This window comes from Chiloscyllium plagiosum, chromosome 39 (genome assembly GCF_004010195.1).
Source record: "Chiloscyllium plagiosum isolate BGI_BamShark_2017 chromosome 39, ASM401019v2, whole genome shotgun sequence".
NCBI classification, from domain to species: domain Eukaryota; kingdom Metazoa; phylum Chordata; class Chondrichthyes; order Orectolobiformes; family Hemiscylliidae; genus Chiloscyllium; species Chiloscyllium plagiosum.
Genome location: NC_057748.1, coordinates 19,566,034 through 19,589,744, shown reverse-complemented (window position 1 = coordinate 19,589,744; position 23,711 = coordinate 19,566,034). Strand labels below are relative to the sequence as shown.

The window sequence follows — 23,711 nt, the reverse complement described above, 5'->3', positions numbered from 1 at the left end:
GACAAACAGGAAGACAGCTAACAATCCGCATACATGAACATCAACTAGCCACGAAACGACACGACCAGCTATCCTGAGTAGCCACACACGCAGACAACAAGCAACATGAATTCGACTGGGACAACACTACTATCATAGGGCAAGCCAGACAGAGAACAGCCAGGGAATTCCTAGAGGCATGGCATTCATCCACAAACTCCATCAACAAACACATCGACCTGGACCCAACATACCAACCACTACAGCGGACAGCTGAAACTGACAACCAGAAGCGGCAGGGACAGACCACTATAAAACATCAAAGAAGCGCTTCACAGGAGGCTCCCAAGCACTGAGGATGTCACCTAGACAGGGGACGAAACGTTTGCAACAAAAACTTCCAGCTCGGCGAACAGAACCACAGCAACGAGCACCCGAGCTACAAATCTTCGCACAAATTTTATCCTTATCCTCTGTTGGAGCAAAAAGATTTGGCACCACTTCTGTATCGAAGGATGAATTGAAAGGTTATGTCCAGTGCCTTTGTAATTTTCACTTTTATTTCCTTCAATGACCTAATGCATTCCATCTGGCCCTGATCACAATCAAATTTAAGTCCAGGCAGTGTTTCTAATAATTCTATTTATCAAATTTTAGCTCATTCAATATCTCAACTACCTTCTCTTTCATTATGACTTTGATGATATCTCATTCCTTGGTAAAGACAAATGCAAATTACTCATTTTATATTTTATCTGTACGATCTATCTCCAGGAATTAGGCCTCTTCTTGGTCCCTGATCAGCCATACCCTTTCTCTTATCATTTACCCAGAGACAGAACAGTTCTAGCAATATGATTTCTGCAAGAGCAGGAGGAGGACTTGTGGTGCAGTGGTAGTATCCCTACTCTGGGCCAGAAGGCCTAGGTTCCAATCTTATCTGCCCTGGATATGTGTCATAATATGTCTAAATAACTTGATTAAAAATAACTGACACGAGCAATCAGAGGCTGGAAGTTCTGAGGTGAGTAACTCACATTTTGGACCCCCGACAAGCAACAAACCTGTCCGCCATCTAAGAGGCACAAGTCAGTAGTGTGATGGAATGTGCTTGATTTGTCTAGATGAGTGTGGCTTTACCAGCCTATAAGATCACCATGGACAAAGCTGCCTAATTGATACCCTGTCCACCAATGTGAACATTCCTTCCTTCTGCTATTAATGACACTGCCACATTAAAGCATCAGTGTGCACTATCTACAAGATGTACTGAACAACTCATCAAGATTTCTTTGGCAGTGTCCCCTGCCCCAAACCCATGATTTCCATCACCTGGAAAAGCAAGGCCACTGTGGGGAGTACCGCCTCCCTCCTTCACTGTCACTGGATCAAACTTCTGTGGTCTCAACCTAACAGCGTTGTGGTTGTACTTGTGAGTGAGAAGGCCAAACTTCACCATTTCAAAGACATCTAGCAAAGAGTAATAAACTAATGACACCTACATCCTCACAATGAATACAACAAAATTCATTGAAAAGCAGGCTGCTCATTTCTCATTTGTGTTTAGCTTCATATGCAGAAATGTTTGAAAATCCTATACTAATAATTGAATATAATGAGAAATAAACTTGCTTTCATCTGTCATTCAGGTAGATATAATTTTCTCTCCACTTGAAGAGCAGAACTCTTACAATGGATATGTCAGTGCTTTTTCCAGAACTGATAGGGTCAGTATTTTCACTTTATTTCATGTCTTAAATGAGCCTTAATTTTTAATAAATAAAAAACTTGCATTTCTATAGTGCCTTTAACATTCCTCAGCACTTTCTAAAGCATCTTATGCCCAATGAAATATGCTTGAAGCATAATCACTGTTCTGGTAAACTCACGTAAACAGTAGGATGATAATGGCTAGATGATCTGGGCTTTTGGATATTAATTGAGGAATAAATATTGACTGAGGTATTGGGATAAACTCCACTGCTTTTTCAGTGTCCATGTGAATTGGCAGGCACTGAGACCATTTCTGCCCTCTCAGGTGAACATCTCATCCAAAAGACAGGCCCTATGAAGGTGGAGAGAAAATGACATAGTGGGAAGATCGTTCAACCAGTACTTCATAGCCCCAGATAAATGTTCTGGGCAGGTGGGTTCAAATCCTACCAGGCTAGCTGGTGGAATTTGAATTTCAAGGCAAAAAAACTCTGGAATTTAAAAATAAGTCATTGATCATGTAACAATTGACATTGAAAACCTACCTGATACACCAGTGCTGTTTAGGGATGGTAAACTGCCATCCATTTCTGACTCCAGGCCCACAGCAATGTTGTTGACAATTAACTGCCCTGAGGACATTTAGGATGGGCAATAATCATCCTTGAAAGTATTTTTAAAATGTACAGTGCTATGTTGCCAAAATGTGAACATATATTTTGTGCTCAAGTCTCTGGGATGGAACAGTTTGAACTCTGAGCCATGACTAATACTAATTAATGGATAAATGAATACACAAGACCAACTAAACTAAAACCATATTATGATTAAACAGGGACGGAATACCAACCTTTTCATTATGAATCCAGAATCTTAATCAATACAATTGGGCAGTGTAGTGTGTCCCTCTGCGAAGGACCAATTCTGTTATCTGGCTGTTGGAGAATAGGTTAGATGTATTTTAAAGCTGTTTGATTGCATAGGGCATTGCATCCTTGACTGATCCTGTACTTCACACGTATCCAGCAGGATAGTGATCAGAAGTAAGAGAACTAATTATACCACACTCCTTATTGAGTTTTGTTTTGTCTTTCCTGTGACCCTTGAATTGGCTGAGTTCAGCTAATTCGTCACCCAATAAATGAAATCTTTCTGTTCACAGTAGTTCTCTCCTGGATGGCCTGACTAGTTTCTTTGTAATCAGGCTGTACAGAACTGAACCTTGATGTCCTAATTGCTTTCTTGATTGAATTAATCCCATGCATTTCTGAAAAGCTTTCTACCTTCCACTTTCCATAAAATGAAGCTCATCCAAAACTCTGCTGCTGCTGTTTTAACTCACACCAAGCCCTGTTTATTCATCCACACCGCGTCCCCATGCTCACTGACTCCTGTTCCAGTAATACTTCACGTATAAAGCCCTCATCCTTGTTTTCAAATTTCTCCATGGCTTGAGAGTAAACCAGAAAGAAAATTTACAGTATTGTGGATGTTTGCTCATGAAGTGGTATTGCAGTAATGTCATTGGTCAAGTAATCCAGAAACCCAGACAGATGCGCATCCCATGTGGCCGGCAGTAGAATTCAAAATTCAATTAATAAATCCTAAATTGGTGATTTGGTTATGTAATGGTGACAATGAAATTATTACTGAGTGTTTTTAGAATACATCTGGTTCACTAATGCCCTTTAGGGCAGGAAATCTGCAATCTTTGCCCAATCTGATCTCCAGAATCACAGCAATGGAGTTGACTCTCAGCACCTGTATGACTGTTGAATAGCAATAAATATTTGCATTGCCAGGGCTGCTGACATCCAGTGAAAGAAATTAAGTACAATATTCTCCTATTTGTTATCCTTTGTACTAGATCTGACAAAGTGTCTGATCAAGTGGAGGTATGTGGCTCACAGCCATGTTTCAGTACTCCCCGAATGACATTCTCAGGCGCTATCCGCCGAACCTGATCTGGTTCTCCTGAGAATTGCCAATCGTGGCTGATTCTATTCCTGGATGTTCTACTGCATGGCCTAGCACCCTCAAACCTGGCGGCCCTCATGCTCCCTGACATCCTCACTACCTGCCCAACATGTCTATTCTTTGGGCGCAACACCCCCCTAGCCAATTGAAAAACCAGCAAACTTTTCTTGATTGGTTCATTGATGACTTTCAGTCAGAATGCACTTTTCTTTCCCAACCCCAATGTTTTTATGACTGACAAACAGATGTATTGTAAGCAAATTATTACTTTTGGTTGTGCTACCTACCCACCTCTTTATTCTGTATCTCTTGACTCACAGTACTGTCCTTAAGGTTAATTTCATATTGCTGGAAAGAATTAGCACCCTTCAGGGTTGGCAATCTGTATTCTCTTCTAGCATCGACACATGATCATTTTCCAGCCAGACTCGCAATGCCATCCACCAGAGAGCTCTAATGGAATAATGTCATTGATTTACATAGTTTGTGTGTTTACTCCTTAAGCTTTTTGGGAACAAATTCCTTGTGAGTAACTTTAGATTCTATTTTCAATATTTTTCACGACTTGCTTTACCAGGTACATTGAGATTTCTTTTGTGGCTGAGGCGCAGTTATCCTGGAGACTGTCCTGGGTAGATTTCTTGAGGAGGGTTTTGTTTGCATTTTCACAGGTTAGCCATGTCTCTATGCTGTGGACATTTCCACACAGATTCCCAGCAGTCTATTGCAATACATAATCCAGTATGATTCACTGGTGTATTGTTATGTGACAGTGTACCTCACTATTGTCATCATCATATAATGGGACGGGGAATCCAACCACTGCTCACCATTTTATAATGTTGTTACTAACATATTAACATGGGTAAATCCGCTGTCACCAGTCCTTTTTACTGGTTTTCATCGAGCTACTGATACTTGTGGGGATGAATGCCCTCACACTGCCTTAGGCAGAATATAGGTTTGGTCTTGGTCAAACAGTCAAGTTTATTACAATGGCTAGTTACATTACTGAAAGGTATGTACAACAGAGGCAGCTGATACATGGACAACTGGTATAACAGTCTGAAGAAGTAGAGAATTGGTTACCTCCTCCCAGGAAATGTCCTTGATATTCTTGAGCTCATTGCAAGATCTAAGTTAACCTTTTCAGATCCTAATTTGCCTTTTATGTAACTATCTCTCCACACAGTACCAGTGTATCTCTGCACTCTGTGCCAGTTTATTACACCATGCTGTGCCAGTGTATTATGTCCTGCTATCCCAGTTTATTACACATACTGTACCAGTGTGTTACACCATACTTTCCCACTATATCACATTGGGCAGTCCCAGCATATCTCACACAGCCTATGCCACTACATCTCTGCTCTGTTTCATGTACTTCACCACACCATGTCTGTGTACCTCCTCACTCAGTGAGAGTATATTTCACCCTGTCTTGCAAATATATATGCTTCTTGTTTTATTGCAGATTGATAGATGCTTCTTAAGTAGAAAGTCTACAAACTCACTGAACAGAGATATCTATCTACAGAATAGTGATAACTATGATAAGGTAAGGACATTTTCATATCAGACCTTGAGAAGTAGGTGACATTGACGAGTAGGTGTTGTTTATCTGTCCCTAGTTAACCTGAGAAAGTTGATCTGTTTCTTCATGAACCACTGCACTCGATGTGTTGTACAGGGATGGTGTTGTAGTGACCATATCGATGGATTGGAATTCCACAGACTCAGAACTAACATTTTGGGACACTAGTTCAAATCCCATGATTGCATATATTTTAAATTTTGTCAGTAAATCTGAAATATAAAGCCACTCTTAGTAATGGTGACCGTGATAACTGCCACCAATAGTAAGAAGGTTCAACTAATGTCCCTTTAGGGAAAATAATCTGCTGTCCTTACCCGGTCTGACCGATATCAGATTCCAAATGCACAACAATGTAATTGACTTTGAATTTCACTCTGAAATGTCCAAGCAATCCACTCAGTTCAAGTTCAGATAGATTCAGGTAACAAATGCTGGTCTTGCCAGTGACACAATAGCAATATTGTAGCATTGTAGCAATAAAAATGCTGCACTAGCTGTGATGGTTGAAGGGCCCATGGTGTTGGGGCTAGTATATCAACATGATTTGAGGATCAGTTAACAAATAGAAGACTGAGTTTGAATAAGACGCGCGTTTTCAGGATGGTAAGCTGTGTGCCACAAGGATCAGTGCTGGGGTCACAATTATTGATAAAATATATTAGAACATATAGAACATAGAACAGTGCAGCACAGAACAGGCCCTTCAGCCCACGATGTTATGCCGACCACTGATCCTCATGTATGCACCCTCAAATTTCTGTGACCATATGCATGTCCAGTAGTCTCTTAAATGTCCCCAATGATCTTGCTTCCACAACTGTTGCTGGCAACGCATTCCATGCTCTCACAACCCTCTGTGTAAAGAACCCGCCTCTGACATCCCCTCCATACTTGCCTCCAACCAGCTTAAAACTGTGATCCCTCGTGTTCGTCATTTCTACCCTGGGAAATAGTCTCTGGCTATCGACTCTATCCATGCCTCTCATTATCTTGTATACCTCAATTAGGTCCCCTCTCCTCCTCCTTTTCTCCAACGAGAAAAGTCCGAGCTCAGTCAAACTCTCTTCATAAGATAAGCCCTCCAGTCCAGACAGCATCCTGGTAAACCTCCTCTGAACCCTCTCCAAAGCATCCACATATTTCCTATAATAGGGCAACCAGAACTGGACGCAGTATTCCAAGTGCGGTCAACCAAAGTTTTATAGAGTTGCAACAAGATCTCATGACTCTTAAACTCAATCCCCCTGTTAATGAAAGCCAAAACACCATATGCTTTCTTAACAACCCTGTCCACTTGGGTGGCTATTTTAAGGGATCTATGTACCTGCACACCAAGATCCCCCTGTTCCTCCACACTGCCAAGAATTAATGACTTAGAGGAGGAAAGTGTACAGTTTTGTAGATGACACAAAAATAGATGCAAAGGGAAGTTTGAGGATGACACACAGAATCTGCAGAGGCATTTGGACAGATTAAGTGAGTGGGTAAGAATTTGGCAGATGGAGTATAATGTAAAAAATGTGAGGTTTTGCACTTCGGTTGAAAACATAGAGGACCTGAATCATATTTAAGTGGTGAAAGACTGCAGAAAGCTACAGCACAGTGGGATTTGGGAGTCCTCGTCCGTGAATCTCAAAAAGTTGGTACCTAGGTGATAGGGAAAGCAAATGGAGTGTTGAACTTTGTTTCAAAGGGAATGGAGTATAAAAATGGGGGTGTCTTGCTGTAATTATACAAGTCACTAGTCAGATCATAACTGGAGTACTATAAACAGTTTTGGTCCCATTATTTAAGGAAAAATGTGCAGCACTGATATTGAGGCAATCCAGAGATGGCTTGCTACTTTGATTCTGGATATGGAGAGTATGTTTCTAGAAGAGGTTGAGTAGATTGGGTCTGTACTCATTCAGATTTATAATAATGAGGTGACCATATTGAAATATACAAGAAAGACCAAAGGCATGATGTTAGAATAAAAGGTCACCCACTGATGACAGAGATGAAGCATTTCTTCGCTAAAAGAATAGTGAATCTGGGGAATTCTTTACAGCAGAGGGCTTCAGAGGCTGAGTCATTAAATATATTCAAGACCATAAGACAATAAAAAATGGAAGCAGGGATAGGCCCTTTTGCCCCTTAACCCTGCTCTGCCATTCCTCGCATCCATCTGATATTCCTCACATCCACTTTCCTGCCATTTCCATAACCCTTGATTCACCGACTGATCAAGAATCAATCAATCTCAGCTTTAATTACACGGGACCCAGCCCCACAGCTCTCTGTGTCAAGGAGTTCCAAAGACTGATATCACTCTGAGAGAAGAAATCCCTCCTCATGTTAGTCTTAAATTGGCTCCCTTTATTCTGAGCCAATGCCCTGTGGTCCTAGACTCTCCCAAAGGGAAACATCCTTTTGTGATTGTAATGAGGTCAGCCAGGAGGACCTAAAAGAATATATGAGTTCCCAAGATTGGGGCTGTTAATCCAGTCAGAGAGCCCTGGCTGACAAATATAAATGGAAGTATCAGACATCCTGTCGCTCTGAGGAATCTGGATCAGTGCGAAAGCCTTTCCCCGTGTAAATAATGGGTGACTTGGTGGCAGGATACCAGCCTCTATGGAGTTGTTTCAATGGAACCACGCAAAAGTGCCTTCCAGCTGAAGCCTAACTGGACTTTGAACACTGCAACTGGCTTTATCATTAGAAAATGGGGCGTGGAGCATATGAATTTCAGGGTATTCCGGTGGAAGTGGACCTTGTCGCTAGTCTGACTTGGAGAACACCACCTGAGTGAAGGCAATTGCATAGCCTCACTCACGCCAGAGGGACTCTAGCTCAGCGCATGATGAAACCCCAAAATAAAGCCAACTCTCGACCAAACGGTTAAAATTTTCTTCAGGATCTGGGCCGGTAAGCCATTGTAGTTGCTGCCAATATGCGAACTCAAGACAGCAAAAGAGTCTTAGTAGATCTAAATGGAGTAAGAGAACTCATAGGCCAGTATCCGGGAGTGAACACCTGAGAAAATCCACCTACGTCTGGTTTGGAACAGTTAAATTGCTTAGCAACGTCCAAATCAGACCCAGTCAAAGTAAATGTCTGGTTAAATGGTCACCCAGTTTTAATAGATATCAATACTGGCGCAGCCATTTCAGTGATTGCAGGACCAGTCTTCAACAAAATTCTCTCTGGAATCCAATCCTTACGTTTGTGCAAGACCTCGGCTATATTGAGACCCATACCAAGGAATCTTTACAGATTGGGGGTACAACTTCAATTCTGGTCTCTTATGAGAAACAGCTGGTTCGGTTAACACTGATTGTAGTAAAAGGCTCGGGTCCAAACTTGATAGGGAAAAATTGGTTGAGAAAGATTCACTGTTTTTCTCTCTCTTTTTCGATTAGATACATAAAGCTGGCAGGGGGACAGTTCATGAAGGACATGTGTACTTGCAGTTGTGGATAGATAAAGTTTCCCAGACGTAGACTACAATTAATACCCCAAAGCAATTGTTCCAATATATGAAACTGCCATTTGGGGTGTGTCAACCTGTGCAATTTTTCAGCAGGCAATGGAGAACATTTTACAAGGTCTACCCCTGGTCACTATTTATCTAGTTGATGTTCTAATAACAGGGAAGACCAAAAACGAGCACTTAGAGAAGTTGGACATAGTCCTTAGATGTTTCTTCCAATGGGCATACACCTTAGAAGGGACACATGTGTTCCAGGCACCCCAAATGACCTATTTGGCTACAGCGTTGACAAAACTGGGTTACAGCTGTTGGAAGATAAAGTGAGGGTGATGAAGGTGCCCTGGCTTCTACGTCTTTACCAGAGTTTAGGTTTTGCCTTGGATTGGTGACTTATTACTGAAAGCTCATACATAACCTGGACTCCATCCTGGCAACTTTGCATTAACTCTTTAAAAAGGGTCAGCCTCAGAAATGGTCACATAATCAGGCCATAGCTTTCAGGGAAGTAAAGAGCCAGCTATCATCCTCTCAGGTGTTGGCACGTAATGACCCCAAATGAGATTTGGTACTGACATGCGATGCCTCCCTGTATGGCACTGGCGTAGGATAATTTCATAATTGGCCCAATGGAGAGAAACACCCAATAGCATTCGCATCCAGGACTTTGATTAATGCAGATTGTAAATACACCCAGATAAAGAAGGAATGTTTGGCAGTCATATTTGGAGTCAGGAACTTCTACCAATATCTTTATGGACATAAATTTGTAATAATAACGGACCACAAACCCTGAGGTCTACTTGAAGAGAACAAGGCAGTGCCACCCATAGCTTCAGGCCAAATTCAGAGGTGGGCTCGAATACTGAAGTGGGTATAATTATACATTAAAACATCGTCTGGGAACCAAGTAGCAAATGTGAATGTACTGAGCCACCTAACACTGGCAGATACACCACCATTTTCTGGGTACACTTGTTGCCACAGCTGACAATATCAGGCTTTGGATGCAGAAAGATCCAGTCCTGGCAAAAGTGAAACAGCTGGTGATGATGGGGAAAAACCAAAGGACCATCACAACCAGAATGGAAATCTTTTTGGACCAGGAGAGACCAGATCACAGTAGAGGACGGCAAATGATTATGGGGAGCAAGAGTAATTGTCCCAACCAAAAGTCGCTGCCAGATACTAGCTCAATTCAACCAGGGGTTTCCAAAATGAAAACGTTGGTAAAAGGTTATGTCTGGTGGCCAGGATTGGTTGCAGACATAGCCACATTGATGGGGCAGTGCCCACACTGCTGCCTTTATTGGTCAGAACATTGAAAAAAGGAGTTGTGAGATCATGTTGCAGGACATTGATTAGGCCAATTTTGGAATATTGTGTGCAGTTCTGGTTTCCCACCTGCAGGTAGGATATTGTGAAACTTGAAAGGGTTCAGAAAAGATTTACAAGGATGTTGCCGGGATTGGAGGTTTTGAGCTATAGGGAGAGGTTGAATAGGTTGGGGCTGTTTTCCCTGGAGCATCAGAGGCTGAGGGGTGACCTTATAGAAATGTATAAAATCATGAGGGACATGGATAGGGTAAATAGATGAGATTGTTTCCTTGTGTTGGGTGAGTCCAGAACTAGAGTGAGTTTAGAGTGAGAAGGGAAAATGTAAAAGAGACCGAAGGGGCACCTTTTTCAAGCAGAGGGTGGTGCGTGCATGGAATGAGCTGCCAGAGGAAGTGGTGGAGGCTGGTACAAATACAGCATTTAAAAGGCATCTGGATGGGTATATGAATAGGAAGGGTTTGGAGGGATGTAAGGCAAATGGGACTAGTTTAGTTTAAGATATCTGGTTGGCATAGATGAGTAGGACTGAAGGATCTGTTACTGTGCTGTACATCTCTGAGTCTAAGGACAAAACTTGCTCCCAGTGGCTACCCCACATGGGAGGAAATTGGAATACCCTGGCAGAACCCCACGCAGACAGGGGGAGAATGTGCAAACTCGACACAGGCGGTCGCCTGAGGGTGGAATCGAACGTGGGTCCCTTGTGCTATGTGGCAGCAGTGATAACTACTGAGACACCATGCAACCCCGTTTCTAAAGTCAAATGGCATTCAACGTATAAGGACATCTTCATTTCATCCATAGCTGGGTAAATCCTGGACTCCGTTACACATCAACGTTGCAGGTCCTTTCATGGGCTCAATGTTCTTAGTCATTGTAGACTATGTGGCTGGAAGTGCATAGAGTTCATTCGTCAAACATGGGGACAACAATAGAAGAACTGCGCACATCTTTTGCAATGCATGGACTCCTGGAAGTATTGTTCGCAGATAATGGACCATTGTATACCAGCAGGGAATGTGAGTCATAGAATCTCTACAGTGTGAAAACAGGCCATTTGGCCCCTCGAATCCATACTAACCCTCTTAAGCATATCCACCCAGACACACCCGCCCTATTCTTGTAACCTTGCATTTCCCAAGGTTAATCCACCCAGCCTGCAAATCCTGACCATTTTGGATAATTTAGCATGGCTAATCCACCTAACTTACATACCTTTGGACTGTGGGAGAAAATCGGAATACCTAGAGGAAACCTACGCAGACACAGGGAGAATGTGCAAACTCCACACAGGTGGTTGCCTGAGGGTGGAGTCAAACCTGGGTCCCTTGTGCTGTGAGGCAGCAGTGATAACCCGGTTCCTAAAGTCAAATGGCATTCAACGTATAAGGACATCTTCATTTCATCCGTCATCCAGTGGTCTGGCAGAAAGAGCAGTCCAAACTTTGAAGACAGGCTGAAAGAAACAGCCTACAGCTTCACTCGATATCAAACTGTCCCAATTCCTATTTGATTATAGGACTACCCCTCATTCAACTACTGGGTTATCTCCAACAGAGTTGCTGATGGGGAGAAGATTCTGAACCAGGTTAAATCTGATCTCCCTGGACCTGGGGTGCTGAGGTTGTGAAACGGCATCAGAATTGTCATTGTCAGACACAAGATTCTGCCAGGTAAGAGGTACTGCTTACCTTGGGACAACTTTTGGTGTATGAACCAGGGAATGGCCCTACATGGTCGATGCGAGATCAGGTCCATTGACGTTAAATGTTTGGGTAGGTGCAATGGTTCTGAACAAGCACGTGGACCACGTGAAAGCTGCAAACTCACAAATGGAGCTGGAGCAAAACTTGCCCGGATCCTTGCAACATTTGGAAAGGCTGGCGGAACACATGGGTTCTCCCTCTCCATCTAGAGACCTCGGAATTTGAGATGGACGCAGTGGATGTCGTAGGCTTTGCCACCTGAAGAAGAGAGTGAATTTCTTCTGACACACTGTAGGCGCAAGAGATGAGCTACTGTGCATCACACACCACCTGTATCGAAGCAGAGTCAGAGGAACCTGACCCAGTGCTAAAACTCCACAGGAAAAACTAAAAAATAAATAACTATGTGCTCAGTCTCAGCGGGGTCAGGATATTTTGGATGTAACAAGGTCAGCCGGGTGGACCTCGTAAAATATGAGTTCCCTGATTGGGTCTGTTAATCTGATCCCATCAGGGAGCCCTGGCAGGCAGATATAAACAAGGTAAAAACAATGACTGCAGATGCTGGAAACCAGAGTCTAGATTAGGTTGGTGCTGGAAAAGCACAGCAGTTCAGGCAGCATCTGAGGAGCAGTAAAATCGATGTTTCAGGCAAAAGCCCTTCATCAGGAATACAGGCAGCTTGCCTGAAGGGATCTCTGCACCCTTCAGGCACTCTGCCTGTATTCCTGATGAAGGGCTTTTGCCCGAAACATCGATTTTACTGTTCCTCAGATGCTGCCTGAACTGCTGTGCTTTTCCAGCACCACTGTAATCTAGGCAGATATAAACAGGAGTGTCAGACATCTTGGATGTAGGTTTGCTTGCTGAGTTGGAAGGTTCATTTTGAACGAGCAAACCTACATCCAGAACCTCAAACTGCAAATCTTCTCAAAACTTGTCAGACATCCTATCACTCTGAAAGCTGGCTCTGAAGGAGCTGGATTAGTGTGAAGGACTTTCACCTGTAAATATAGGGTGACTTGGTGATAGGACGCTGACCTCTGTGGAGTTATTTCACATCCTCTCAGTATTTATCCTATTAAGCCCATTAAATATTCTATATGTTTGAATAAGATTACCTGTCATTCTTCTTAACTCCAATGAGTAGAGGCCCGGCCAGTTTAGCCTTTGCTCAAAAGACGATTCTTCCATACCAGGATCATCTTCGTGAACCTTGTCTGAACTGCTTCCAATGTAGTAATATCTTTCCTTCCATAAGGGACCAAGTCCATGCACAGCATTCTAAGAGGAGGTGGAGCATGTACAGTTGCAGTACAGCATCTCTACTCTTATACTGCAATCTCCTTGAAATAAGGGCCAATGTTCCATTAGCCTTTCTGATTACCTGCTGTACCTGTGTGCCAGCTTTCTGTGTTTCATGTACAAGTATTCCCAAGGTCCCTTTGTGTTACAACTTTGTGCTGTTTTTCTCAATTTAAACACCACTGTTCTTTCATTCACCCTTCCAAAATGAAAAACTTCATATTTTCCCATAATATACTCCATTTGCCAATGTTTTGCTCAATTATTTTACCTATTAATATCTCTCTGTAACCTGTGTCCTTCTCACTACCAGCCTTTCCATCTATTTTTGTGTCATCTGCAAACTTGGCTACAGTACATTTGCTTCCTTTCTCCAAGTCATTAATATATATCGTAAACAGCTGTGGTCCCAGCACTGATCGCAGTGGAACCCCACTGGTTATAGCTCGCCAATCTGAACAAAGAACCCTTTTCCCCACGCAATGTTTCCTGCCCATCAGGCAATTCTCTATCCATGCCAATATGCTATGTCCTCCCCCAGGGGCTGTTACAACTTACCCTTTTGTGAGGTACTTTACCTAATGGTTCTCCTCTATTGAGTCTCATTCAGGCATCCTCGAAAATCCATGATGAATTAGTCAGCTATGGTTTCCCTTTATGCTTTCTTTAATAATTGATTCCAATATTTTTCCAACAATAGAGTTTAGGCTAGTTGACCTATAATTATCCACTTTTTGCCTCCCTCCCTTTTCAGTTAGGGATGTCACATTGTCAATTTTCCAATCCTTTGCTAATTCTCCAGATTCCAAAGGTTTTTGGAAAATTACAGCTAATGTATCGATTATATCTGTAGCTATTTCTTTTAGAATGATAGGATGCAATCCATCAGGACCAGGGCACTTTTCTGTCTTCAGTCCCATTAGTTTGCCTAATTCGAGTTCTCTAGTGATGGTGATGGCACTTAATTTCTCCCCCATATTGTTTAGTATTAATGGGATGTTTGAAGTAAACTCCACTTTAAGGACTAATACAAAATATTTGTTTGACGTCTTTGCCATTTCCTTGATCCCTGTAACTATCTCCCCAGATACATTTTCTCAGGGGCCTATGTTTACTTTGATCTCTTTTTTTTATACGTAAAGAAGCTCTTATTGTCAGTTTTTATATTCCTTACTAGTTTGCCCTCGGCAGTTTACTTTCACTTTATAAACTTTTTAGTCCTCCTTTGCTGGATTCTGAACTTATCCCAGTCTTTGGGGCTATCACAGACTTTTGCCTCCTTATATGCTTTTTCTTTCAACTTAATACTTTCCTTAACTTCCTTGGTTAGCCATGGTTGATTTATCCCTCTTAGGTATGTTCCTCCTTATTGGAAATATTTTTGCTGATAGTCATGAATTACCTCCTTAAGTTCAAGGCTGAGGTAGATAGATTTTTCATTTGGAAGGTAATCAACGGTTAGAGGGAAAAGGCAAGATATTGGAGTTGAAGATTATCAGATCAGGCGTGATCTCATTAAATGGTGGAGCAGACTCTTTAGGCTGAATGGTCTACTTCAGCTCTTACAACTTACAGTCTCGGAGAGTTCTATGTTCCTGTCCCAGGACGATGAAAGTGTTTTCCATTCAGCATAATATGTGAGGTAAAGGTGTCCTATGATGCTGTCAGTGACAGAATTTGCTGTGAGAGTAAATTTAGTGCGTTGATGCAGAGCCTCATTTTGATAATAGATGCCACCACGAACAAAAGGAGTGACCTCCAATTCCTCCTGTTATTTAGCGTGCAGAAATCGTCCCGACCCTCCCTCTCCTTCCTTGGTTTGCTGCTTCCAACCTTTTGCCTTTCCTCAGAGCAACTGGGTATTGACCTGGAAAGTTAACTCTGTTCAATCTCTCCAGAGATGCTGCTGCTACTTGGCAACTGGGTGGTATTCAGGATGAGTCGACAAGGAGACATTGATCTCATTTGTGAAAGGTTTAGAAATGAGAGGGTATAGATTTAAAACAATTGGCAAAATATGTAAAAGCAACATGAGGCAAAATATTTTCATGCATCAAGTGGTTAATGCGTAGCCTGAGAGTATGCTCAAGGCAGGGTCACTTGAGCCATTTAAAATGGAATGAGACTGTTACCTGAAAAGGAAGAATGTGCAGAGTTATGGGAGATGACAGGGGAATGGCATCATATGAATAGCTCATTAGGAGAGCAAGTGCAGACACGACAGCTGATGGTCTCCTGTGCTGTGACAATTTTGTGATTAGATTACATTACAGTGTGGAAACAGGCCCTTCGGCCCAACAAGTCCACACCGACCCGGGCGGGAATTGAACCCAGGTCTCCGGCGCTGTGAGGCAGCAGTGCTAACCACTGTGCCACCGTGCACAGCAGATTCTGTGATCTGCTGAACATTTCTTGGATGTTTACATTTTCTTCCTTTAAAACACTTTGTTTTTGCTTCTTGTCCCATTCCAGACTAGTACAGGATTCTCAAATAGAACTTCTTCAAATTCACTGAACAGAGATGTCTATCTACAGACTAGTGACAAGCACAATGTGGTAAGGGTGTTTTTGTATTAATCCTTGAAATAAGGATGACACTGGCAAGGTGAAAATGGCATTTAGTGATCACCAGCTGCTTTATTGCCGAAGTAGTTTCTATTTTCAATTGAGATAGAAAATGTTGACAAGGTTTTGAAGACTGAGTCTCAGTGAGACTAAGAAATGAGTCTCAGAAAAGATCAGCGTATCAATATGAAGAAAAGAAGATTGAGCAGTGATGAATCAGCAGTCCATTAGTTAAAAGCTGGTTTCACTTCTGTTATATGGACTAGTTCCACTCTTTGCTCTTTTACCAAACACAGAGGAACCTCGATTATCGGAACGACACAGCAGGGCATATTTGTTCGGATAATCAAATGATCAGAAAATCAAATGCTGGATGACATAGTTTAGCCAAGCATCGGGACCTTGTGATCTTGTTCAGATAATCTGAAATTCGGATATTCGAATGCTGGATAATCGAGTTTCCTCTGGAATTGAGGTGTGAATTTTCCAAACACTGAATTCTAGAGCCATTTATAGACTGCATCAAAATTATTTCTTGTACAACAAAACTACCCAGAACCTAACTGGAAACTGCTTACTCCTTTGCCCCATTAGAGCTGCTGGCTGGTTTTGTTGTTTAGGTAATAGTTCTGAAAGGGTTAATGATGGAGACTGCACTAAGCTGCATCCAGTTTCATGATGTGACACAGCTGGTAATAAGGTAGAACATCTTAGACTATCATAGACTGCAGTTGAGAGTGTGTTGCTGAAAAAGCACAGCAGGTCAGGCAGCATCCGAGGAGCAGGAAAAAGAATGTCTGATGTATGAGTGTAGCTTGTAACAGATTGCCATCATGCAATAAGCTGCATTCTGTTAAAACAAGACTCAATAATGGTTAATCCCCCATCACTGTAAACCCTTCAGGCCTTCAGATCCAGTCAAAGATAGAGGACTGGTTGCAGCATCCTTTTATGCTTTAATGCCACAGATTTCTGCTGCTGAATGGAGTGTTCACTCCAATTGGCTAACTTGTCAATGCCAGCTCCTCTGTCTGTGCAGTGACGTGCTTGCTTCTCTGATGTTGATATCCATTGTTTTCACGTTATTCTCCATTTTAACCAACAATACACAAATAGTACCTACCAATCAAAAATATCCACTCCTGGCTTTTCATCAAAGTAAACCTGTAAAAATGGGTGAAGTTCACAATATGATTATGAATATTGAGATCACCTCACGCAATAGTGACCTTTGTTAACTGACAATGTCATTCGGTAATCTCAAATACCATTTGCAGTCACTAGAAGCTAAGAAATGGAAAAATAAGTTACTGTCTTGTTCTCCAAACTGTTATAACACTTGTTTTCTTTTTACTGCATTGCAGACAGATCGAGGGTTTTCAAGTCGAATGTCCTTGAATTCACGAAATAGAGATATTTATACGGAGGCATCTGATAACTATGATAAGGTAAGAGCATTTTTGTGTTTGTTCTTGGAACTTGATTGACACTGACAAGGTTGCATTAGAAACAGGAGGAGGTGATGCAACTCCTTGAGTCTGTTCCACTAACCAGTTGATTATTGCTGGTCTTTAACACTCCAAAATCCTGACCTTGCTTCTTAACCCTTAATAGATTGCTTTAACAAATAACTTCATATCAGATATAAAATTAACAATTGATTTCACATTACATCAGCTAAATAATTCGGCTCTGAGGAAGAATCATTCCAGATTCGAAACATTTACTCCATTTCTCCACAGATGTTGCTAAACCTGCTGAGGAGTTGAGAGTAATGGGGAGCAGAGGAAAATGAAGTGAGATTATAAGCAGATCATCCATAACATTATTGGAGCAGGCTCAAAGGCTAAATGGCCTATTTTCCCTTAGATCCTGTAATCCAATGAAGTAATTGTTATGTTTAACCTTCATTTGATACGTTTGCTTCAGTTAAATTCCACCTTACAGAACTATTATAATAAGACGACACAGTTATTAGAGGTCACCTGTTGGAGGTAAGGCCTCTGAGTGTCCATCTAAGTCTTTGACTTAAATGTAAAAATATGAAAGAAAGGTGATAATTCCTTGAGAGGAAGAAAAGCCAGGAAGACTCTGATTGAATGCCTGGCATTTTTGTAGACTGTGAATGGTTTGGTGGGGTTTGAGTCTCACTGACAGATTGGGTATGACAACTGAGGTAAGCCAAAAAAGTTGTCCATTTTCTCCTTTACACTAGTAATTTTTAATATCTCTATTTGACACTATAGCGTTGAATTTTTTATTGAGGCTCCAGCTCTCACGTGCTCCCAAGAAACTACTCATACCAGGTTGTTTGCTATCTGTCATATCTTCCCCCATGAGCTGCACATTTTATATAAAAGAGCTTCAGCTTGGCTAGTACTGAGCCACGTCTAGTGGAAATCAATCGACTTTACATTATTAATTACCCCCAAGAAGAGTTTTCTGGGCTTCCTCTTTAAAATGCAATAATTCAAGTGGGTGTCGGTGGATTCACTCTGGTGTTTGGAGTGACAGTGGAGAAGCCATATGATACACGTCCAAATCAGGATGGTGGGAACTCGGAAAGTAATTCAAAAGCAGTGGGGCTTTTGCAATTTTGGTGACTGAGGTTGCAAGGCTGGGAGATATTGTGGGAGTGAGCTTGATGAAATGCTGCAGTGAGTCCTTCAGCCAGTACAGCAACAGCAGTGCCATTAGCTGCAGGCACTAATTTGAATGAAAATTCCTTAGACATAATCTGGGAAAATGGACCTTACGTTTGAACCTATATGAACAGTATGTCTCCCTATTAAGTGTGAAATACCTACAATTGTTACTGTTTCTCCAAATGTTTCAAAGTGCCCCTAGGTTTGTGTCTAGACTTCATCAATATGATTGCTGAGAATGCTCCCACGTGCAATGAGAATCTGCAGGCCCTGGGGCCCATTCTTCGTGTAGAACCTTTTTAGATGCTACTAATCCTTTGCCCTGTCGGGGCTCTGCTTGCTCTTAGTTGTTGGAAGAAGCTATGAAGTGAGAATATAAATAGACTGTTCTCCAAACATTTAAAATTACTTGTTTTCTTCATGTCCCATTACAGACAAATCGAGGATTCTCAAATAGAACCTTCTCGAACTCATTGAGCAGAGATGTGCAGCGTAGTGATAACTATGAAAAGGTGAGACCATCTTTGTGTTTGTTCTCTAAATGTGATTGTTATTGACAAGGCTGCATTAGGAACATTAGAAAAGAGGAGACCATTCAGCCCCTTGAGCTACCCCACGTCCTAAACTCCCCAACCAGTGGAGATGGCAGTAATATATTTATTCCACCCTTCCCTAGTTATTCTTGCAGAGTCTCCCTGAGGTAGCTTCTGGTACATCTGTGGTCTGTTTGATTGAGTTCCAGCCATCATGTTTGGGATGGAATTTTGGTAGCTGGCTTTCCGAGCTCTGATAAAAGTGGAAATTACTGACATGGGACTGTGCTAGTATTCCAACCCTATTCCCCTGGTTTCCTGTTTTTGTGGATGTGGATTTGTGGGCCTGCAAGATAGCCAGTTAGATTCATTAAGAGCCTTATTTAACTATGGTTAAAGGAGATTAGCTGAGACTTTCCAGTCAGTGTTCAGTATCCAAACAACACAGAGGAGCCATATGAACTGATGGCATCAATAAAGTCTAGAGTGCCAGTGCTCTAGGCAGATTTGCGAGTCTTCCCTGCCTCCCTGTGTGTCAGTGACCACCCTGTCACTGGATTCTCTGTCCCTCACCACGGTGATCAGACTGCTTGTTCTGTTTTATGGTTAAGTTTCTAAAACCTTAGTGAAAAGAGACGCTTCTATATTGAAGACCCTGTCAGTTACCTCCACATTAATACGGCCTGCTGCTTCTTTCAACCCCAAAGGCCTCCATGTGCTTCAAAAGCCCACTAGGCACTCTTAATTGGACAGGAAACCTGGATCTGTGTTATTTTAAAGGACTCCAGTATCAAAATTCTAAAGGATGATTGGTTCCTCTCTGTAGCAGCTTTCAGACCAAGAAACAGGCCTAAACTTTGTTTCCCAACTGCCATTCCTCCCATATCACCAGCATCTCTATCCTTGAAGTGAAAATATATCCTCGGGTTTCTGACCCAGCAACAATGAAGGGTCACTGCAATACAAGTTCACGTTAGAATGGTAGAGTTTTCACACACAATGAGAATTACCAGGTCCTGAGCCCATTCGACAGCCAGAACCTATCAGGATGCAGCTTGTACTCTGCCCTATTGGATCTCCTTGTAATTGGTTGTTGAAAGTAGATATGAAATAAAAACGGGCTGTTCTCCAAACCTTTAAAAGACTTGTTTGCTTCCTGCCCCATTGCAGATAGGTCGAGGATTCTCAAATAGAACCTCCTCAAATTCACAGAACAGAGACATACATCGACAGAGTAGTAACAAGCCTGTCAAGGTAGGAGTATATTTGTATTGTTCCTGAGCTGTGATGTTGGCAATGTACCCTTGATGGCCCAGCCCTAAATATCCTGTGAAGATGCTGTTACATCTTTTCCTGGCTGCACAGCAGCTTGTGTGATGGCTCACTCAGTAGTTTATGGTGAGGAATACCAGGTGTCTGACACAATCTCAATAAAGGAATGGCAAGAAATAACTCCATGTCAGGATTCATGTGACTTGAAGAACACTTGGAAATGACAGTTTTCTTATGATATTTAAAAGTAAAAGTTGCAAGTCTGAAATCTGTGTGTTGATGAAGCTCTGTACATTGCTGAAGTCCACTTTTATAAATAGAGACAAAGAGTATTATCGTCTAGAAAGCCAGTTGGTGAAGGATAGACGAGGCCAATCTTTAAACACTTCTAGATGTATTTGCAGAATTGGATGTGACAGACTGTTTTAGACTGTGTTGTAGGGACTCAAGGGAATCTCCAGTTAATGTCCTGCATATATTTAAACACAGTTGGTATATAATTAATGCAGTGGAAAAAAAATACTAAATCTTTATAGATCACAAATAGTCCACAACTGGAGTATTCTGTCAAATTCTGAACCTCACACCTTCGGAAGATATCAAGTGCTCAGTGAGTATGCAGGCTATAATGGTGCTCGGGTTGAAGGACTTAAATTACATGTCAAAACTGGAGAAGGTGTGATTGTTTTTTGTTTTATTCATTCATGAGATATAGTTATTGCTTTCTGGGCCCTCATTTATTACCCATCCCTAATTGTCCTTGTGAAGGTGGTAGTGAGTCTCTGGAAGCTTCTTCATCTGCATTACTTTGAGAGTAGGTAGTCCCATAATATTATTCAGGAGAGAGTTCTAGGATTTGGACCCAGAGGCATCAAATTAACAGCAATATATATCCAAGTCAGGATGGTGAGTGGCTTGGAGGGGAACTTGCAGGTGGTGATGTTCCCATGTAACTGCTACTCTTGTCCGAGATAGTGGCGATAGTGGTTGGAAAGTGTTCTACTTGGAGCTGAGAAAATGTTGAGTGATTTAGTCGAGGTATTCAAATTGATGAATGGTTTTAATAGAAGCTCTTTTCAGTGGGAGGAGGGTTGGTAACCAGACGATGGAGATTTAAGATAATTTGCTAAAGAGCCAGAGGAGAAGATGAGAATATTTTTAACCCAGTGAGTTGTTCCATTTTGAAACGTGCTTCATGAAATAGACTCATTAGTATTTTCAAATGGAGCTGAGTATATATTTGAAAAGGAAAGATTTGCAAAGTTTTTCTGAAAATGCAGTGGACTGAGGCTATTTGGGTAGCTCTTTGAAAGAACCAGGATAGGCACAAGAAGGCACATAGTCTTGTTCTGTAGTATGTGCTTCCTTGTCCCTGTGCCAAGGGTACATGGAACAGTGAGGGAAGTCTAAGTTGAGGAGAAAACAGGAACCAGTTTCCTTTACTTCCCTGATGGGAGTCAGGTGTCCACTGTTGTTATTATATCATAATCCCACATGATGACTTTAACTCACTGAACTTATTAATCACTCTCAGTGCCGTGATAAATGTGCACTCCATGCACTCTGCATTGGTTCCCTTTCTGATCTCTGCTATTTTGGAACAAATCTTTATTCTCATGCCATTTGTCTCAGTGCACCTTGATTGTCTGATGCTTCATCCTGGTTTCCTTCACTCTGTCAAATTAATTAAATACTCTCTTACAGCATTAGTTAGCGTCTGAGTGATAATTCAAACCTCCCACTTGGTGCAGGTTTCCCCTACCCTTGGAATCTGCTACAAGTTTTTCTGCACCTTATTTTTAGCCAGCATTAACAAGATCAATTTTGCAGTTCCGGTATTCACTGGTACATGGCACTGGGAGTAATCTAGATATCACTGCTTTTGAACTAATATTAGAATTTGAATTAGAACTCCTACAGTGTGGAAATAGGCCCTTCAGCCCAACAAGTCCACACTGCGCCTGTGAAGAGTATCTCACCCAGAACCATTACTCTACATTTTCCCTGATTACACATCCCTGAACACTTTAGGCAATTTAGCTTGGCCAATTCATCCTTGGACCGTGGGAGGAAACCCATGCAAACACGGGGAGAATGTGCAAACTCCACGCAGACAGTCGTCCAAGGCTGGAATCAAACTCCGGTCCCTGGCGCTGTGAGGCAGCAGTGCTAACCACTAAGCCACTATGCTGCCCTACTTTCTTTGAGGTCCTACTTTTTAGTTTCCTGCATGGAACTCATCATCTCTGTGCCACCCCTCAACTTCCTGCAGAATACCCATCCACTTAATTTCATCCTACAATCTGTCTTGGTTCATAAAATGTTGTTTCTTCAGAGCAGCCTTGCTTTACCTCACATGTCACTCTAATGCTCCACATGCACGGACACGTTAATGAGCGTGTGACACAGGAGACACAGGTGTGACCAGCTTCTGTTTCTCAATCTGGTGCTCAACTGCTTAAACTCCTTCAACATTATTTCTATCCACACCATTTGTCACCATTTGATCTTTGGTCTCCCTGTTGCTTTCTTGCCAGTCATTTTCTGAGGTCCTTTGCCCATTCAGGCCTCTGCTAATGTATATGGTTCCCTCAGTGGGGTCCAAGTTGTGTGGTAACATTATATGTTCCAGTCTCGAGTTACAGATTGTGATAGCAGAGGCTCCAACTTTCTAGCCACCACATGGCTGACCAGAGAGCTTTCTTGCATTTACCATGTGTTGCAAGGATTTGTTGATTAATATTCAAACTGTTTGGCCATGCTGAAACCTATCTTGGCCATCAAGATCTGGGTAGGGCATGAACCTTCTGGATCAGAGATAGGGACTGTACCCACTGTGCAGCATTACAGCAGTATAAAAGGCTACCAACAGAAGTCTGTCTGATTGTTCAGTGTCCCCATGTATACAGGTGCAAACACAGACTGACACATGTAGGCAGAGGGACATACAGACAGACAAACTAGTTTCTAAGGTAAGAAGAGAGTGCACGTGAGAGGGTGAGTGTTTCTGGTGTGCGTACGTGAGTGTGACAATGTAAAAGCCTGTGAGAGGGTGTATGCGCGGGTGTGAGTGTGGTGTTGTAAGTGTGTATGTCTGAGAGAGAGCGTGTGTATAAGAGAGTGTGTGTGTGTGTGTGAGAGAGAAAGAGTGTGTATAGTGTAGTGGGGTCACCTGTAGCGTGACAATATGCCCTCCCTATGGTTACCAAACTTGGCTGTCAGCCACTCTGCATTATTGCATATCCCGAAGTTTGCCTTGGAGGATGGTGACCCGAAGATCTGAGGCCGAATGTTCCTGACTGCTGAAGTGTTCCCTGACTGGGAGGGAACATCCATGTCTGGCGATTGTTGCATGGTGTCCATTCATCTGTTGTTGTAGCGTCTGCTCGGTCTCACCAATGTACCAATACCTTGGGTGCGTCCTTGCCTGCAGCACATGAGATAGACAACGTTGGCCGAGTCACATGAGTACCTGACGTGTACATGTGACATGGTGGTGTCCCCATGTGTAATGGTGGTATCCATGTCGACTCTGACATGTCTTGCAGTGGTTGCCATGACAGGGTTATATGATGTTGTGGTCGATGTTGTCCTGAAGGCTGGGCAATT

General features: G+C 42.2%; 1 protein-coding gene across 9 annotated transcripts in view; it reads left to right on the top strand.

The window, feature by feature from the left end:
- Window positions 1-23,711, top strand: part of LOC122542310 (TRIO and F-actin-binding protein-like) — a 366,873-nt gene that overhangs the window by 124,935 nt on the left and 218,227 nt on the right. For 6 of the 9 annotated variants that reach the window (XM_043679926.1, XM_043679930.1, XM_043679931.1 and 3 more), the window contains 5 exons: window positions 5,144-5,227; window positions 15,560-15,643; window positions 17,017-17,100; window positions 18,732-18,809; window positions 20,001-20,084. In XM_043679926.1, coding sequence (XP_043535861.1) covers window positions 5,144-5,227; window positions 15,560-15,643; window positions 17,017-17,100; window positions 18,732-18,809; window positions 20,001-20,084 — 414 coding nt within the window. The remainder of the gene's footprint in view (window positions 1-5,143; window positions 5,228-15,559; window positions 15,644-17,016; window positions 17,101-18,731; window positions 18,810-20,000; window positions 20,085-23,711) is intronic. The other 3 variants (XM_043679929.1, XM_043679928.1, XM_043679933.1) reach the window with 2 other exon arrangements.